Source organism: Culicoides brevitarsis, chromosome 1 (genome assembly GCF_036172545.1).
Source record: "Culicoides brevitarsis isolate CSIRO-B50_1 chromosome 1, AGI_CSIRO_Cbre_v1, whole genome shotgun sequence".
NCBI lineage: Eukaryota > Metazoa > Arthropoda > Insecta > Diptera > Ceratopogonidae > Culicoides > Culicoides brevitarsis.
Window position 1 is genome coordinate 16505723 of NC_087085.1, and position 18361 is coordinate 16524083.

Sequence of the window (18361 nt, forward strand, 5' to 3'; positions counted from 1 at the left end):
AAGCTTTAGAACCCCACCTTTTGATAAAATTTCGTTGAATATTTACTCGATCGTTTGAATTCGTATCGAGATAAGATAAGGAATGGAGTTTTTTTTAATAGAAAAAAGATAAGACAGCATGATGAGCAAACAAAGTTATTTTTATATGAACATTACCTACATTTGGAGTTTTGCAAAACAGATAATCAGAGTTTTGGGACAATATGTGGATTTTTTTTATTAATTCTGCATTTATTGGAGGAATAAAAGCCGGTAAAATCTACTTTCAATTGTATACAAAAGGTGTGTGTGCAAATATTTATTTACTATAAATGTACTTTTTGTGTAGTTTTATTGTTTATTTCTAATATTTAAAAGTTTTTTTTAATAAAAAAAAAATAATAATTTTTGAGATACAAAATTTGTTAAATTTTTTTTTTAAATGTCGAAGTTTTAACTTAAAAATAATTCTTAAAAAAATTTCCTAAATTTTTAAAAAATTGAATTTCACTTTGACTCAATATTTTAAGTGAAAATAATTTACATGTTCAACGAAAAATAATTTTTATTAAATTTATTATTTCATTTTTTATTTAAGTTTTTATTTTAATTCATTTATTTAATTTTAATTATTTAATTATTCGTTTAATTTAACTGTAAAAAATATTGAACAAAATTTCAATAAAAAAAAAATTATTCATAATTTTTATCATTTTATGATTTTTTATTTAATTATTTTCGCTTAAAAAAATTGAGTCAAAAGGAGACATTCAATTTTTTATTTTTTTTTAAATGGCTTTCCTTTAATTTACGTTGACGTCGAAGGAAAATTAAAAATTTTCTAAAAAACTTAAATAAAAAAAATTTAAAACATCATAAAAATATTGAAAAAAAAAAACAAAATGATTGTTAAAAACCCTTTTCTAATCTAATTTTTTTTTATTTTATTTCATTTTGTTCTACCGTGGATTTGCGGCAAATAGTACGAGGCAAACAGTACGCACCGCGACTAAACATACGAAAATGTGTGTGCAGCAAAGATGAGTCGGTACATACGTACAGCAAAAAACGTACAGCTATAGTTGAGTTTTGGCAGCCCATACATTCAACGACGAGGTGGCCGAGTGGTTAAGGCGTTGGACTGCTAATCCAATGTGCTCTGCACGCGTGGGTTCGAATCCCATCCTCGTCGCAATTTTTTTTCATTTTATTTTTTTTTTTTAAATTTAATTTTAGTTGGCAAAACTTTCGTTCACATAACACGACGAAATATTCTACTTGGATGGCAAAAATTAATTTGGATGCGAAACAAAGTGTACGAAAGTGTGTGAGAATGTGAAAAGTAAAGAGTAAATTGCGATAAGAAGACGATTCGGCATATGCGTAAAGTAAAAAAACGTACGACAAAGTAGCCATGATTGAGTTTTGCTGTTTGCCAGGCCATAGCTTCAATGACGAGGTGGCCGAGTGGTTAAGGCGTTGGACTGCTAATCCAATGTGCTCTGCACGCGTGGGTTCGAATCCCATCCTCGTCGCATCTTTTTTACTGCCGGGCCCGAAAATGCCTTGAAAGCTTCCTGAAAAGGAATGAAATTGAAAGAAATTTCGTAAAATTAAAGTTTGAAAATAATTTTTTTTATCGGAATCAATTTTTTAAAGACTTGAAGAAACCCTTGGCGATACAAAATCGTATCAAGCAGTTCTAAAAATTAAGAAATTTTAATTTTTTAATGAGAAAAATATTTGCCGGTACGTCACATAAACAATGAGACGTGTATGAAAGTAATGAAGTAACCAACTTTGGTGATTTTTGTCATTTCAACTTACATTTTAATAATTTTTAATGTTAAAAAAATTAAAATTATTTATTTTTTCTTCAATTTTCATATAATTTTGACAAGTTCTTTGAAAAATCATTCAAAATTTGTTCAAAATTCGTTCAAATTTGATCAAATTAGCGACCTGACATTCAACGAAAGACGAAAATCGGCAAAATTCGCATCATTTTTTGTGTGTTCCATTTGCCTTCTGTTCCATTTCAGTTTATTTACATCACAAAAATAATATTTTTTTCCCGAACTTTGCAGAAAATATTAAATTTTCTTTGCCAAAAGACATCATTCGAACACGATGGATGACGATTCAGAGTTCCAATTGTTCGGAACACCTTTAAAGCCGTTCGAGGAAGGTAAGAAATTGATATTTTTTAAACGTTTTCGATGCAATTGTCTCTAATACACTTCATTTCAGACCAAATACCCTCCAATCGCCCGGTGAATGTGCAAGACCAGATCGTTCGTGACGAAAATGGCAGACGAAGGTTTCACGGAGCCTTCACGGGAGGCTTTTCCGCTGGTTTCTGGAACACTGTCGGCTCCCTGGAAGGATGGAAACCGAGTGAATTCAAGTCGTCACGCGGCGAAAAAGCGCAGGCACGTCAACAGAAGCCCACAGACTTCATGGATGACGAGGATTTGGGCGAATTTGGTATTGCGCCGCAACGAGTCAAGACAATGGAGGATTTCAGTGACTCGGGGCCGTCATCGAATCGTGGCGTAAAGCGAAAGCACGAGACTGTAGGACCAATTCCGGGTGTTCCTGTGCTAGAAACGTTGATGGCGCCCGTAAAAGATAAAATTGCCGTGCGAATTTTACGAAAAATGGGATGGAAAGATGGACAGGGAGTGGGTGCGAGACTCACGAAGAAGGAAAAGAAACGAGCAAAAGAGCGAAATGCAAAGGAAATGTACATTGCGAAGAAATACGGATGTGATATGGGTCCATTTGCAAAGTCACAAGCTCAAAGTGAGTCGGATGGAGATGAATCTGACGACAGCGATTATGAAATAACGTTCGCACCGGATGATTTTGATCCATTTGTGGTAACAGTCAAAGATAATTCCTTCGGTTTGGGCTATTCTGGCTTGAATCGTGAACCTGTGCTCAATCAATCGTTCAAATTATTCGACACTTTGGAAGTTTATGACAAGAAAACGAACAAAAAACTGTCAATTAAGGGACAGGCCTTTGGAGTTGGTGCCCTCGAAGACGACGACGAAGATATTTACATGCGAGACGACATGTCAAAGTACGATTTTACGCTCGACGACCATAAAAAGCCAAAAATGAAGGCAATTGCAGCCCCTCCAAAGTTCAATGATATCATCGAAGGGTTCACAAAACCCAAAGACGCGAAAAAAACCTTCCAAAAAATCTTCAAAGTACAAATGCCGGAGAATTTTAAGCCACGAAATTGGATGGTGAAACGATCGAGGTTCGAACCACTGCCAGCGGAAACAGCAAAGAAACTCCAGGAAGAAAATTCTTACAAAAGACAGGGATTGGGAAGACACGATTTGAAGCCAGACGAACGAGGAAAATTATTACAAGAGAAATCGGAGCAAAAATCAGACCCAAAACCGAGTGCAAGTACAAGCAAATCGTATGGCGATAAAAATATTTTAGATAAAATCTTGGAAAAATCAAGCAATTTTACGAAAGGAGGCGTCATTAACATGGAAGAGGAATTAAAACCCGAAAATTCAGTTACTCAAGACCCGAATGTGGTAAAAGAAAATCAAGAAGTTCAAAAAAATGCGGCAAAAATAACGGAAAAACTACCAAAAAGCACTCCTGGAGTGTTTATTCCTTTCGCAATCGATCCCTTGAAGCAGGAACGCTACGAAAAATTTCGAGATTTCAAGAAAAATGAGGAATTTGCAACAGCTGAGGAGTATTTGAAGTCATTGCAACCCTTCCACATGAGTGATTGGGACCGAGAATTCGAATTAAAGGAATTTACGCATGCTAAAAAGTTGTACAAACCGATGGAAGGACTAATGTTTGACAGGTAAAAAGTTTTTATTTTGATTTTTGAACCAAAAATTTAACTTTTTCTTTCATTTTTAGATTCGTTTCTGAAGGAACCATCGACAAAGACAAACCAGAAGTGATAGAAACAAGCACGGGAGTCATAAAAATCATTAAAATGAAACGCACAAAAGTTCTGTGGAAGCCCCATAAGGACTTGTGCAAAAGATTTAACGTTCCCGAGCCATTTGGCGGCATGTTGATCGAAGAAAAACCGAAAAAAGGAACGAAATTTTCCGTTTTTGACTATATCGAAGTACCTACAAACTCGAAAACGAACTTTGTGACACCCGTAATTGTGCCTAAAAAAGTCCAACAAGCAAAAAAACCTGAAAAACCGAGGGTTTCAGCTAAAGAGTTCTTCAATGAGGAACAAAAAGTGGTTGTGCCTAATTTATTTGGTCACAAAAAAGATGAAAATCAAGAAAAATCAAAAGACGAGACAACTTCAAATGAAATTCCATCAACATCAACTAAGCAACTGCCATCATTCAATAAACCCAAAACCGAACTCGAGCAAAAAGTCGAAGAAAATCTCAACAAACGCCCCGAGGAGAAAAAAGATCTTTTTAAATCAATTTTTTGTGATACGTCAGACGAAGAAGAGGAAGAAGAAGCCAAACCTCCTGAAAAGCCTCCAATGTCGGATGCGGAAAAAATGAAGTTAATTGATGCCTTTGTTGGAATCAAACCTGCTGTAGAATTCAATATTTTACGAAATAAATCGCCTCCACGGGGAATTTTCAAAAATATTTTGGAAGAATCGCGTGCCAAGGAAGTTCCGGCATCGAAAAATGATAAAAATAAATCAGATTCGTCAGATAGCAGCAGTGACAGTGACGCATCAGACAAAGAAGAAGGATTTTATGGGCCGAAATTGCCATCAGCAAAACCTGAAATAGCTCCAACAAGTTCTAATCAAGTGCCGTCAGCTGAAGCTTCACATGCGTTTTTAAGTTCGAGCATCGATAACCGATTATCCGAACTGCTGAAGAAAAATAAAGAAGCCGTTGTCTTTGAAGAATGGGTCGAAAAAGATAGCAAGAGTAGCAAAAAGAAGAAAAAGAAGGAGAAACACAGCAAAAGTAGTAAAAAGTCGAAAAAACATAAGAAGGAAAAAAAGAAAAAGGATAAAAAATAAATTTTTATTTAATTTATTTAAACGTAATTTTTTTTTTACTTCAGAATTTTTATTAAAAAATTATTTTCTTCCTTGAAAAGGATTTTTTTCGTGGAATTTCTTATCATTTTAACACCTTTTGCTTCGAAAACGATTATCATCTTTTTTTTTCTTGTGAATTTTAATTTTATATTTTTTTTTATTTTTAAGAAATTTTATTCATTATTTTATTTTCTCAGAATTTTATTAAGAAAATTTTTTTTTCTCAAACTGGTCCATTTATTTATCTTCCTTTCATTCATGCACTCATTCAAAAAATTTCTACGTTCCAATTTTTGTCCCATTCATAAAATGAAACTGTCACCCGAATCATTGAGAAAAGCGAAACAAAACAAAAAAGTAAACATTGAAGTACGAAAAAAAGTTTTCGCTTTATTTTTGCTTGAATTATTAAATAATTAAGTACCAAAATTAATTAAATTACAAAAAATTCCGGAAAATAATAGTTTTCTCTAATTAAAAAATGAATAATTTAGTGAAACACGTTCAGTCATTCTTTCTCGAAGTGAATAATGTGATGATTTTTAGCGTAATAATTTCTCTCATTACGACGATAATTTTCATGAAAAAATTCTACAAAGGATCAAGTGACCGTGAACAGGTAAAAATAAAAATTAATTAGGATTTCCACGAAAATCGATAGAGGATATCGTGTCACATGTAATTGCACGCAACGTTAGAGGGATTTTTGTCTTTTATAAGGCAAAAAAGTGTCATCTGTAATTATTTCGTATTTTTGTTGGCACTGTAGTTGGTTTTTTGATGTTTCATTGGACAAATATTTAATTTTTTTGCTTATGGAATTACGATTTCCAAGAAGTGGATTTTTGTTTATTATTTTTTTTTTGGTAAAGTCTATTATTTTAAATTTTTTTTTTTGTGATGAAAATTTAATTATTTGGATATTTTTGGAGATTTCATATATTTCTGAATAATTTTCTTTTGGTAAAAAAAATAAATAAAATAAAAAAAAATTTTGAGTAAAAAATAACACTGACATGAAAAGGTTGAAAATTAAATAAAAGTTTTTTTTTTAATTCAAACATGATGAAAGAAAAGAAAGTCATTTGAATTGTCTTGCTAAATGCGCTTGTTAATTGCGAACTACCACGAAACAGCTTCTAATTAATTTCTCCCCTTTGATTACGATCTATTGAAGTACTTGTCCGTCGTTTTTTATAGTTTTTTTTTTAATTTAAGGCCACTCCAAATAGAATTTTTTGATTAAAAATTCAAAAAATAAAAAAAAAAAAAAAAAAATTTAAATAGAAATTTTTAAACAATATTAAATTTTGTTTTTTTTAATTAAGAAATTTATTAAAAATTAAATTCTGAAAATTTTAAAAAATAAAACTAAAATTTTATGTTACAAAAAATTTTATTTTTTTCATTTTTTTTAAATTTAATAAAAACAATAATATGTAAATCATTAAAAAAATAAAATAAAATATAAATAACTATAAATTAAAGCAGAAGATTCTTCTAAAAAAAATAAATATTTTTCTTTACTATTTTTTTTTCAAAATTCGATAAAAAAAATTTTTTTAAAGAAGATTCTTGTAAAATAAAAAAATATATATGTACCTATAATATTCCTTATAATTTTATTAAAATTGAAAAAAAAGAAAATTTATTTAAAATTTTTAATAAAAATCATAAAAAGGGTAATTTTTCATGAAACTTTATTTTTTTTCAATTTTCGACTTTTTACTACTTGAAAAACTACAAAATAAATTTGGAGCGTCTTAATTTTTTTTTTTATCACACTCCATAGATAGCTTCCACTAATTGTCAGTCTACAGTAATAAATGTTTCTTTATTTCTCACAAAACATGCAACTCATTCTTTGTGCCTTTCGCAGAAAGAAAATTTAATTTAACTCGTCAGTGTAATTACTGACTTCAACACTTTCTTTTGCATTTTCCCCCGACTTCTCCTTGGATTGAAAATGCTGCAAAATTAAATTATTTAAACGCTATTGTGGTTTCGTTGCACCTTCTTGTCTTCACCACTTCACTGCAAAATTTTGCACGAAAAAAAAAATTAATAAAGGAAGTGGTATATCGTTAAAGGTTGAACCAAAAGTTGTTCATTGTTGCCATTGTCCCGAGAAAAAACCTGAAAATAGCAAAATTCAACAAAACATGGAATCTGCTGATAATGATAATAACGGTGCTTCTAATTTGTCGACGTCTTCGTCTGCTGCGGCGGCGGTACCGTGCTCAGGTGTTATTCCCCCAACCGCGATAAATGTCAATTGTGTCGACATGAAGCGCGAATGGCGAAGTTTCCGTAATGGATTTGAGTTTTACGAGTTTGCCTCGGGATTACGCAATAACGAGGATGATTTTTTTCGCGTCGCTAATCTCTTAACAATTGTTGGCAAAGAAACATTCGACATTTTTCACAGCATGAAATTGAGTAAGAAGCAAAAAAGTACCGTAACTGGCGTCTTGGATGCGCTAGAAAATTATTTTGTGAACGGGAAAGAGGTAAAAATTTGACGAAAGCACTTTTTTGGACTGAAAATCCCTTTTTAATTGCGCAATTACGATAAATTGAGACCAGGTGTCTCCATTAAATTCAAAATTTAACAAATTTTAATTTTTTTTTAGCTTAACAACGCATCAGATGAGGACAACAAATCATCCACCGACAGCGAAGATGAGTCAGATGAAGAATCCAACGGAATTTACGCGCGTTTAAAAAAAGCAAAATTTAATAAGTTACGTGAAACGTTATCCGAGGACCAAAAACAAGCCGAAAAAGAGTAAGTTTTATTTAAAAAAAAAATTAATAAAAATTTAAAATAAAAAAAAATCTTTTAAAGGATTGAAAAACAGCAGTTGGCAGCAATTTTCGAACTGCTAAAGCGACAACAGGAGGAATTGCAATTAGCGGGTGAAGTCAGCGAAATAGATTTGAAAGAGCAGCTCAGTTTGTACAGATAAGCAGCAAAAAACTCGATTTTCTTATATTGATTTGCATTTCATGACCATCCAAGGAACACAAAATCGATTGCTAAATCGAGTGAACGAAAAATTTAATTGTACATCTTTCTCGTGTGTGTATTTGTAGTTCATCTAGTTTGAATATTTTTCTCCAACACAGAAGCAGTGAGCATATAGATTCGCAATTACACGAAATAGGAGGAAAAATTATGTTCGCACAATTAGTTTTCAACTACTTAGCATGACTTCTAGAACGTTCGTTTCACAAAAAAAGGCGACTTGTGAGGTTTCATCGACGAGAAAAAGACGGAATTAGTAGAACAAAAGGCATATTTAATGACTTTTTTTCCTTTTTTTTGGAAAAATGGAGAAAATAATTAAGCAAAGATCGATTTTTGTGTGTCCTTCGACTATTTTTTGTGTGTGGGACGGAGACTTGTTCAAAAAATTTCAGGGAATGACTGATAAACCAAAAATATTTTTAATAGATTTTAAGTAGAAAAATGTTGTAAATGTACCAAAAATTATATATTTTAAAAAAATTATTGTATTTTTATTTTTTCTCGACCATTTTATTCTTCTAGCACTTTTCCAAACATTTTATCGCCGTTAAAAAAATAATTTTACGAGGAAGCAAACTAAACAAATCGAAATCACTTTTCAATATAAACAACCCAGTTTCATCTCTAAATATTTTACTTTCACATTTTCCATCATCATCAGTGAAATTACCATTCTCGAGTGGGAATCTCTGTTTAATGTACGACGGAAGAAGAAGCAGCAGCAGCAGCATGGAACTGCTGTGGAAATAAAAAAATAATCTTCGGTTCATTTAATTCAAGATATTTCGTTTTTATTTTATTGCTCAATACTCTACTTTTTTATCCGTACTACTAATATTGCTGCTGCACTGCATCAAAAATCGTTTATTTTATTTCATTTTAAATATAAAATAGAGGAAAAAAATCCATGCCATTAAAATTTCATTCACACTCGATTGGAGATTTTGTTCTGTTTTTCCATTTTGCACAAACATGTAAGTAAGGCGGTTGGATTCGGTGTAAAATAAAGTATACTTGAGGAATATAAAGCGGCAGAACACTTACTTAGCCGTATCGAATTTCTTCATGTTATGTGCGGTTGCATGCAGGTCGGAAGCTTAACGTTATTTGTGAAAAGTTTTTGAGTGATTTTTTTTTAATTTTTTAGAAGAAAAATTTAAAAAAGTTTCCTATTGATAAAATAAGTGCACATGCACACAGGTAAAATTTTTATTAAAAGAATTATTGAAGTGAGAACTTTTATTCAAAAATCAATAAAAAAATATCAGAATAATGTGACTGAAAATGAGGTTTTTAAAGTAACAAAAAAAAAATAAAAGTTGCTCAGTAACAAAACGATTTTTTTTCTTTAATTTGTCAAATATTTAAAAAAAAAAAAATTTTTTATAATTTAATTTTTTTAATATTTTAATAATTTTTATGTAAAAAAAATGTTTATTATATATTTCATTTTAATATTTTTGTTAAATTATTTATTAAAAAGTATATTTAAAACTAACAAATAAAATAATTAATTGTAATAAAATTATAATTTTAATAATTTATTTTATTATTATTTTTTTTTTTATTATTTTTAACATTATTTTATTTTTTATTTATTAAAATTTTATATATTTAAATTTTAATTCAAATGAAATAATTATTTTTTTTAAATTAATAAATAAATAAAATTTTAATTAATTGCTTTATGTCAAATATTGCGTATTAAAAATTTTTCTGGTTAACTTATTTTACATTAAAATTAATTTTTTAATACTTTTTTTGTGTGAAAATAATTTCTCTTAAATACATCAGAAAATATTTTATTTCAGATAAACAATTAAATATTTCAAAAATATTTTTCTTCAAGTCATGATAAATAAAAGTACACTAAAAACCTCTTAAAACGTCAAACTTTTTAAAACTTTCCATTAAAACCCTTTTAAAGTGTTATCCAAATTAATGAACAACTATTGCCCAAGTTCACTTAATCAACCGACTGAACGCCATTCTTCTTCGCCTTAAAAAATCTCAACACTTTTTCTCCAAATATTTTTCATGCAAAATTGCCATGCATTAAGTTGAACGATCGTTCATTTGGATTTTTTTTCCTCGCACACATACAGAAAATAATAATAATAAATTTTATATTATTCCGAAGCAGAAAAGGCAAGAGCTGCGAAAAAAATGTGTATGATTTGGCCAGAATCCAATCAATGAAAATCATTTGGCTAAAAATATTTTTCAATTGCTTCGTGTAATAATAATAATTTGTGGAAAGACTCTGGCAGGCACGTTCGTGTGTGTTTACTGTTTATGCGATATGATGAAAGTTATATTGCTGTTTATATTTAAAAAAATTTTTTTTTTTAATGAAAAACGAAGAAAAAGAAGTACCGAGATGGTTTTTCATTGGTGAAAAATGTAAAACAGAAGCACACAAAATATTTTAGTATAAAGTGTGATTGAATGTGTGTGTTTATAACTACCATCGTCATGAAAAAAAATTTAATTTTTCTCCTTCTTCTGATTTTAAAATGTAAACGAACCGAAATAAAATCTATAAATAATCGATTTGGAATCAAGACCGCGGCCGTTAGTTACTTTGTTTGTTATTCAATTGAGAAATTCTGTATTTTTCTTACGAATTTTATTTATTTGCCCACATTCGAGAGAAAATTTTATTGGAAAATCGTTTACACTTAAAAATTTATTCGTTGTTTATTTTTCCGATATTTTTCCTTTTGTCGAAGTCACAAAGGTCGATTTTTTTTCAGATGGAGACGACTTGCATTTCCTGCCAATTATAAATTTCCAATAAAATTTTACATGCAACACATGGGACCTGCATCATCGTCGAACAACGACACTAAATAATATTAAAATATCATTTCCATTCAAATTTATTCCGAGCACAAATTTTGTTTGTTTATCTTTACAACATTCATATGAAAAATCAATGATATAAATATAATGGCGCCACATTGCACTAGTTTTCAGTTCGCGCTCTTATTTTGCATTTGCAGCCAGAAATCGAATTTTTTTGTGCATGTCCGAGTGTTAACAACCGCGCCCATAAAATATTCAAATTTAGTTGTGATTGAGAATGCATCACAACAAAAATGGATGAAAACTGTCGTCGGTTGATGTCATTCACTGAGAAAAATGTGTCAGAAAATTCCAACATTGTCTCGTTATAATTGCGTCATCAATACTTACCTTTGCATGAAATCAGTTTAAAAATATTTTATTTATTTAATTTTAGATCATCCATGGATAATTCGAGATTATCGGTGCACGTGTAATAAATATACACGTCAGTTGGTCACGTGTTGAAATTTATCTGCAAATCCGGTGTCGTTCGTTGTTATCATCGATTAAGACGTCTTTTCCTGTTTGCTGTCGACTTTTTTAAATTGAGCGGCAGTAAGCGGAAAAAGACAAGTCAATCGATTTAGGTGTAATTTTTTTCTCCAATGTTCCTTGGACTGCTGAATTTATGTGAATTTAATTTCTTACCTTCGCCATAGTGTCAGAAAAATCATGAAAATTCATGAGAAGTTAATCTGTTGTCTGGATCTTTTTATTTAATTTTTTTTACTATTAAAGAAGATGGGGAACGAAAATGTTGTAATCGAGGAAAATTCAACGAATGATAAAAATTTTAGGAAAAACATGAAAAGTTTTTATATGATTTTTGTTAAAAGGAAAACCAATCTAATCTCAAGGGAAATTTTTATAAAAAAATATTAACTCAAGGAAAATGTTCAACAATTTGATAAATTTAAAAAAATATGAAAAATCTGAAAAAATTTCTTAAAAAATTATTTTTAATTTTTTTTTATGAAAAAGTATCATAAATAATTTTTTTTTGTAATAAAATTTCCAGGAAGAATTTCATAAAATTAATTATTTATTTTTATAAAAAAAATGAGAAGTAAATTTTTTTTTAATAAAATAATCTGGAAGAATTTCTTAAAATCATTCCAATTTTTACTTTTTTTAATGAAAAAATAGAAATAAAAAATTAAAATAAATAAATATTTTTTTTCTTGAATGCAAAAAAAAAAAAAATTGTTTGAATTAAAATAAACTCGAAGGACTTTTTAAAATTAATTATTATTTAAAATTAATTAATTTATTAAATTAATTAATTATTAATTATCAAATTTCCATTTAATTTATGAAAAAAATTCATAAAAGTTTATAGGCACCTACTCAAAAAATTGTGGAAATTTTAATTTCAAATATTTTGATTTGATTTTTAATTATTAAACCTGAATGGAAGAATACAAAAAAAAAATTTTAAAACAAAAAACTTTCCAGACAAAGATGAAATAAAAAGGATCTTAATGTGCTCAAAGACGATTAACATCATTTTTACTTGAATATTAGTCCAATCGAATACAACATCAAAGCTTTAAGCCTTTTCCATTCAAATTTCATGTTATGTGAATAGTTTTTGATCAATAAACCTGCACCTAGACAACCCAAAAAAATCATGAAAATCAAAAAAAGATGAAAAACATAAATTTTGACATTTATTTTAGCTTCAAAGCATTAATTTTCGATAATGTAGTCCAAAGCCTTCTGATTTTTTTTTTTTTGTCAAAATGTGTCTATCCCTTTTATTCAAAATCGTAAACCAGATTATTTATGTTAAAGGTTATGTCTCTTCATGACCATATTTTAAGACGACATTGCTACAACTGCTGTTACATAAAGACAATTTTTTATGAGCCTTTAAAGAGATTCAAATGCAACTTACCAACCGATAATCTCTTGATATATATTTCAAACCACGTCTTTTGAACACTACTTTGCTAGTAATAAAAATTTATCCATCAGACATAGACAGCCAGCTGACGAAATAAAATAAATTTTCAAAAGATTCAAATATAAAATCAATCAATAAAAAATCTTTTTTTACTTGATGATGATGGAGATGACGGACTGATTCCCTTTTTTTTCTTAATATTTTCTTGATTTATGACTTTAATGGATCAAAAATGAGATGAAATGTATTAAAATTCGTTCGTCATCCTTTTTTTTACTTCGTTTTATCTATTCAGGCAGTAGATAAAATTTTTATTTAGAAAAAAAAAGTTCAAGAAAAAATTTTATGACGTACTTTTCTGTTTACGACACAAAGTTAACATTAATTATAAATTCAATACTTTTGCAATGGACTGCATGGATTGAAATGCATTTGAGCTTGTACAACAAGACAACTAATAAATTAAATGCAGTCACGTGTCGTGTGCGTCAAGAGAGATCATTACAGTGTATAAACACGAAAACTTCTTGCAAGTTTTTTTTTTGTACCGAAAATTGTAACTTTACTGCACTCAGTTTGTGTTTTATTACATTATTTTATTAAATTATTGCATTCAAAAGTGAAATAAATCAATTTTTGAGCAAAATTTCACTTCGTCGTCTTGAACGTCTTTGAGAAGAAACACATACAATAAAATATTCTTGGCACATAATTTGTTCCCGCTCGTCTCTGGGTGCAATAGTTGCCGATTCAAGGCACAAAAGACACACAAATGGCACAAACTCGACGAAAATATGAATGAATTCGCTTCGACTGAAATGAGATTTGTCTTACGACGAAGACACGCATACCTACGTCAATTGGTATTATTTTACATATTTAATATCACTTTTATGCACAAAATAATATTTTCATTGCGTACAGCTTCCTACACCCACTTGCCAGTTGCCGGGTTGTGCGAGAATGAGTGAGCCAATTTAATTTAAATATAATAATGAAAAACACCAGATGATCAGACGCACGCATAACTTTGCGCTATACGGGGGGCTTTTGTGTGTTAATTTGACACATTGTTTTCAATTTTCCAGTATTTTGTTACAAATTGCATAATTAAGTATTCATTTTAGGTACAATGCGAAAAGTTTTCATTGAAAATATTTCATTTCAATCATTTAAACGGGATTTTATTACGAGTTGGAGTCATCATTGGTCGTCACCGCAAAGAGAAGAGATTCCGAACAGAAAAGTTCAAGTGACCAAAAAATCACTTGTCATTATCAGCAATCTTGATGTTCATTAATTATGTCAAATTCCTTTCTCTTTCTCGTTTTTCTCGAGAGCATGAAGAGTATTAAACAAATTAAGCAAATAAATTGTACTTGTGCGTTCTTGTGTAAAGTTATTTATGTTCATTAGGGACTCTAAGTGTTTTGATTTTTTTTCAAGGGAGTTAATTTTATCTTTTAGTTTTAAAAAAGACCTAATTTAATCCGTTTATGAGTTGATTTAAACCCTTGAGTGGTTAATTTTATAGCTTTTAGTAATTTTTAATACTTTTTTAAAAGTTAAATGAACCTTTAGACCGCTCCAAAGGAAAATCAAAAATAAAGTTCGATGTCCCATTTCAAATCCAATGGGGCCAAATAAAAAAAATGTTAAAAATTTCATCAAAATTTACTACTTTTTTGTGTATTTTTAAAATTTCAAAAAAAAATTTTAAATTTTCAATTTTTAAGTAAAATTACGCTAAAAAGCCTCTCGCTTTCAACGATGTCAACGATGAGTCATATTTAAAAATGACCGATTGAGTTTTTCTTAGGACGACAAACCTTATCAGAATACATAAATCGTTTATGGTTGAAAATGTGAAAAAAATTTTTATTTTTACCCTAAAATTTCTTTCTAAATTTTCTTCTCTAAAAAATTGCATTTAAAAAAAAAATTATTTTTAGTTTTGAAAATTTTTCGTCATTAATTTTCTTTTTTTTTTTAAATTTTTGAAATTTTTTATTTTTTTTTTAATTTTTTTCTTGAATTTTTTGGCCACAAAAAAATTTTTTTGGTCAACATTTTTTTCAATTTTTTTGGTTTTTTATATATTGCTAAATATTCACGAAAATCTGAAAAATCTTTAAAAATCGAAAAACTGAGTATCCCTAATGTTCATTCATTGACTTAACAAACCGTACACAAGACAATCACAACATAAGCATCATACAGATGAAAATCTTGACAAAAAATACTTTTTAACATGTAAGAAGACAAACAACTTTCTGTCTAAAACGTGTACACCTTTTCTACATGTCAAATGATTTGTATCTCTCGTTGCTCTAAAAATGTGAAATGAAACAACAGAAATTTTGCGTTACACACACTTGTTGGAAATTTTATGTATTTTTGCGCACAAGAAACATGACAAATATGAATGAACTGCCATGTAGTTGTAAATTAGTCTTTTCAATGAATTTTCATGATTTTGTGTGTGAATGTCGCGTCGTTGTTGTCGTCTTTTTTTCTTGTTTCTTTTTTTGGCATTTTCACTCATCATCTTACATGGTTTTCTCAAAAGGAACAAATTTTCTCGTGAACAAGTTTAATTTTTTTTAAATTGTTACATTTTTGTATATTTAATTAATCATTGTTTAAAATAAGAAAAGTCATACAATTTGACTAAATGAACACAAAGTTAGTTCAAGTGTGAAAATTTTGTTTTTTTTTATCTTTTCAACAAAAGTTGAGGAAATGAACATTCTGAATCAATAGTTTCACGCTTGTGTTTGAATGAAGATGAAATATAATAAACAATTTTCAAAGGCTTTAATTTAAAAAGTTTGAAACAAACTCCTTTGGCAATGAAATAAATATGAAATATTCGAGTTCTGTGAATCCTTTGAAAAGTAAATTTTATCCTTGATTTTATCAAAACTATTTTTAAAAAATTTTTTTTTTCATTAAAGTTACTTGAAGTCACTTTTTTACCGCATTTTGAAGAAAAAATGCGGTATTAAACTCGACTTGTTTAATTTTGATAAAAATTTTCTAAATATTTTATTCACCAAAAAAAATTAAATTTAATAAAAATTACTTAAAAAAATAATTATTTGTTTTTTCATTAAATATTTATTTTTAATTAAAATTAAATTTAATTAATTTAAAATTAATCAATAAATTTAAAATTTATTTTTTATTTAATTTAATTTTTAATTTAAAATTAATTAATTTGAAATTTAATTAAAAATTTAATTTTTATTTATTTTTAATTATAAAAAATAAATTTTTATTAAAAATTAAATTTAAAAAAAAATGAAATTTAATTTTTTTTAATTTAAATGTTTAATATATTTTTATTTTATTTTTTTTTTTCCTTAAACAAAACAACAAACTCCTTCAAATGCCTAAGTCCCATCATACCATAATTAAAGCCCTTCAAATTAAAGTAAACAAATTTATGTTTATAGCATTTTCTCGCAGTAAATTTTCATATCGAGTAACAAATTAAGCGGATAAGCTACGTGCTGCTGACATAACCACACAAATTACACATGTGTCTATGAGCCAACCAAAGCTTAACACGGCTAAATACGTATTTAGGTGAGATTTGGGTTAAACAAAATAAATTGTTTTGAAAGACATGTTCATTATTCCAACATCCTCCCTCCTATTGTTTATCCCCTTTTGCATGAATTTTCCTGTAAATAGAAAAAATCCAACAGGAATTCCGCAAAAAAAAAAAGAAATTCTTTCAAAACACTTGAAATCTCTTGTTGGGTGTTCCAGTAAAATTTTTCATGTTTTTATTTTATTCGAAAGTAAAGTCAGTGGTTTTTCAAACAAAATTTCTTCGGCAACTAATTTCACAATACACGTTCTCCGTGATTTCTCGGTACTTAGGTGGTCCTCCATTACGTGCTTTGTTATTCTTTCCACTGTTGTGTCATATGGACTTTTAACGTAAATATGCTAACGATAGAAGTAATTTACGAGAAAATTACTATAGAAAAAATCTGTTGATCATTTTTTTGAGAAATTTGACGATTGACTCGTTTCACGTGACTGTCATAGTCTGTCGACGAATCGTTTTGCACAAAAGATTTTTCCTAGGGCATCATGCTAAACATCTGCGAAAAACATAAAATATAATTTTTCGGGTACAAAGTACTTTTACCTACACTGCGAAACATGTGTGTGCGGTTAAATGCAGACAAAATCATAAAAAAGTTTTTTTTTGTCGAGATGTGTTTTTCTTTTTGAGAAAAGTTTTTTTTTGTTTTCCGTTTTATCAAATGGATTTTTATTTAAAAATATATATTAATGGAGGCTTTGTCCTTTAAAATTTGAAGAAAAGGATTTTTTCTAGTCAGATAAATCCAACATAATTCGCACAAATACGCAAATACTTTAACCACAATTTTTGAAGGATTTGTTATGATAAATGTTATCACTCGTTTACTTTTGAAAACATTTTTATCTGTGATATTCCATCGTTGGATATTTTTTTACGTTGACTTTCAACACGAATGGAACATTTTTCATACTGACATATTTTTCTGTCGTTTTCACTTTTAAAACTTTACCTTACTTTTTATTTTGCATAACGGTTTAAAAAATAAAGCACCTGCATAACAGTTTTGGAATAAAATATTATTCATTTTTTTTTCTAAAGTGAGACGCAAATAAATCCCTTTTTTTGTTTTTATATAAATCACTTTTAGTAAGCACTTTTTTTATGAATTTCTGGGAAAGCTTTAGTTTTTTCATACGCGCAATAATTTTTTTTTAAAGCAGACATGATCCGCTGCTGGTATTTAAATGCCATCAATAAAACTCTACTAAAGAATCTCAAATGTTTAGACATCATCATTATCTTTTATATTTATAGAGCGGGCAAACTAGTCGCAACATAAACATCAAAATAAAATTTATCTATTCTCAAGAATTCAAATAACGTAAATCGTTTCTCTTTGTTCTTGCGTTCTGCTCTTATTTTGTCTTAATTAACACAAAAATTATTGTATTATTACTCGAAAAAATTCTTTATTTTTTTTAGTTTGCGACAAAATTTTGTTTAGTTAAAGTTGGTCTATTAAATTGTTTTTCTTCGAATTAAGAACATGAAAGAAGTGAAGTTTAAGTGTAAATAATTTTTCAATTGTTTAACTTTTTTGTTTATTTTTTATAGGGGAAGATGGGGTAATTTAAAACATGGGGCACCTTTCAAATATCCTCTTATCTCCATATTCAGATTTTTTTTTTAATTTTTAGAATATTTATTAGGAAAATGTTTTTTTTGTTTTTTTTTTATTTTTTAGTTTTTGATTTTTTACTAAATTTATCTCAAAAAAAATATAAAATTTCAAAGAACAAAGTTTTCTGTTTAAATATGCCCCATCTTCCCCTAATTTTTAAAGAAGATAAATTCCCTTCATTAATTTAATTAAATATATATCAACAAAATAATTTTTCAGTAAATTTGTTGCAATTTTTGACATTATGATAATTTTATTGTTAATATTGCCCGAAAAATGTAAAATTTCCGGTAAAAATTAACTTGAACTGGATTTCC

At 28.5% G+C, this 18361-nt stretch overlaps 2 protein-coding genes and 2 non-coding genes across 4 annotated transcripts; all 4 read left to right on the forward strand.

Moving 5' to 3' along the window:
* Nucleotides 1-1089: 1089 nt before the first annotated feature.
* Nucleotides 1090-1171, forward strand: Trnas-gcu (transfer RNA serine (anticodon GCU)). Its single transcript has one exon. It is a non-coding gene; the product is annotated as a tRNA-Ser (tRNA).
* A 261-nt stretch (nt 1172-1432) lies between these two features.
* Nucleotides 1433-1514, forward strand: Trnas-gcu (transfer RNA serine (anticodon GCU)). Its single transcript has one exon. It is a non-coding gene; the product is annotated as a tRNA-Ser (tRNA).
* Nucleotides 1515-2037: 523 nt separating this feature from the next.
* On the forward strand, nt 2038-4990 carry LOC134826993 (G patch domain-containing protein 1 homolog). Its single transcript, XM_063839514.1, has 3 exons — nt 2038-2167; nt 2230-3829; nt 3889-4990. The coding sequence occupies exons 1-3, from the start codon at nt 2110-2112 to the stop codon at nt 4988-4990; spliced, it is 2760 nt and encodes a 919-aa protein (XP_063695584.1). The 5' UTR covers nt 2038-2109.
* Nucleotides 4991-5450: 460 nt separating this feature from the next.
* LOC134827246 (matrix-remodeling-associated protein 7) lies at nt 5451-8447 on the forward strand. Its single transcript, XM_063839831.1, has 3 exons — nt 5451-5630; nt 7645-7799; nt 7860-8447. The coding sequence occupies exons 1-3, from the start codon at nt 5493-5495 to the stop codon at nt 7978-7980; spliced, it is 414 nt and encodes a 137-aa protein (XP_063695901.1). The 5' UTR covers nt 5451-5492; the 3' UTR covers nt 7981-8447.
* Nucleotides 8448-18361: the final 9914 nt, after the last annotated feature.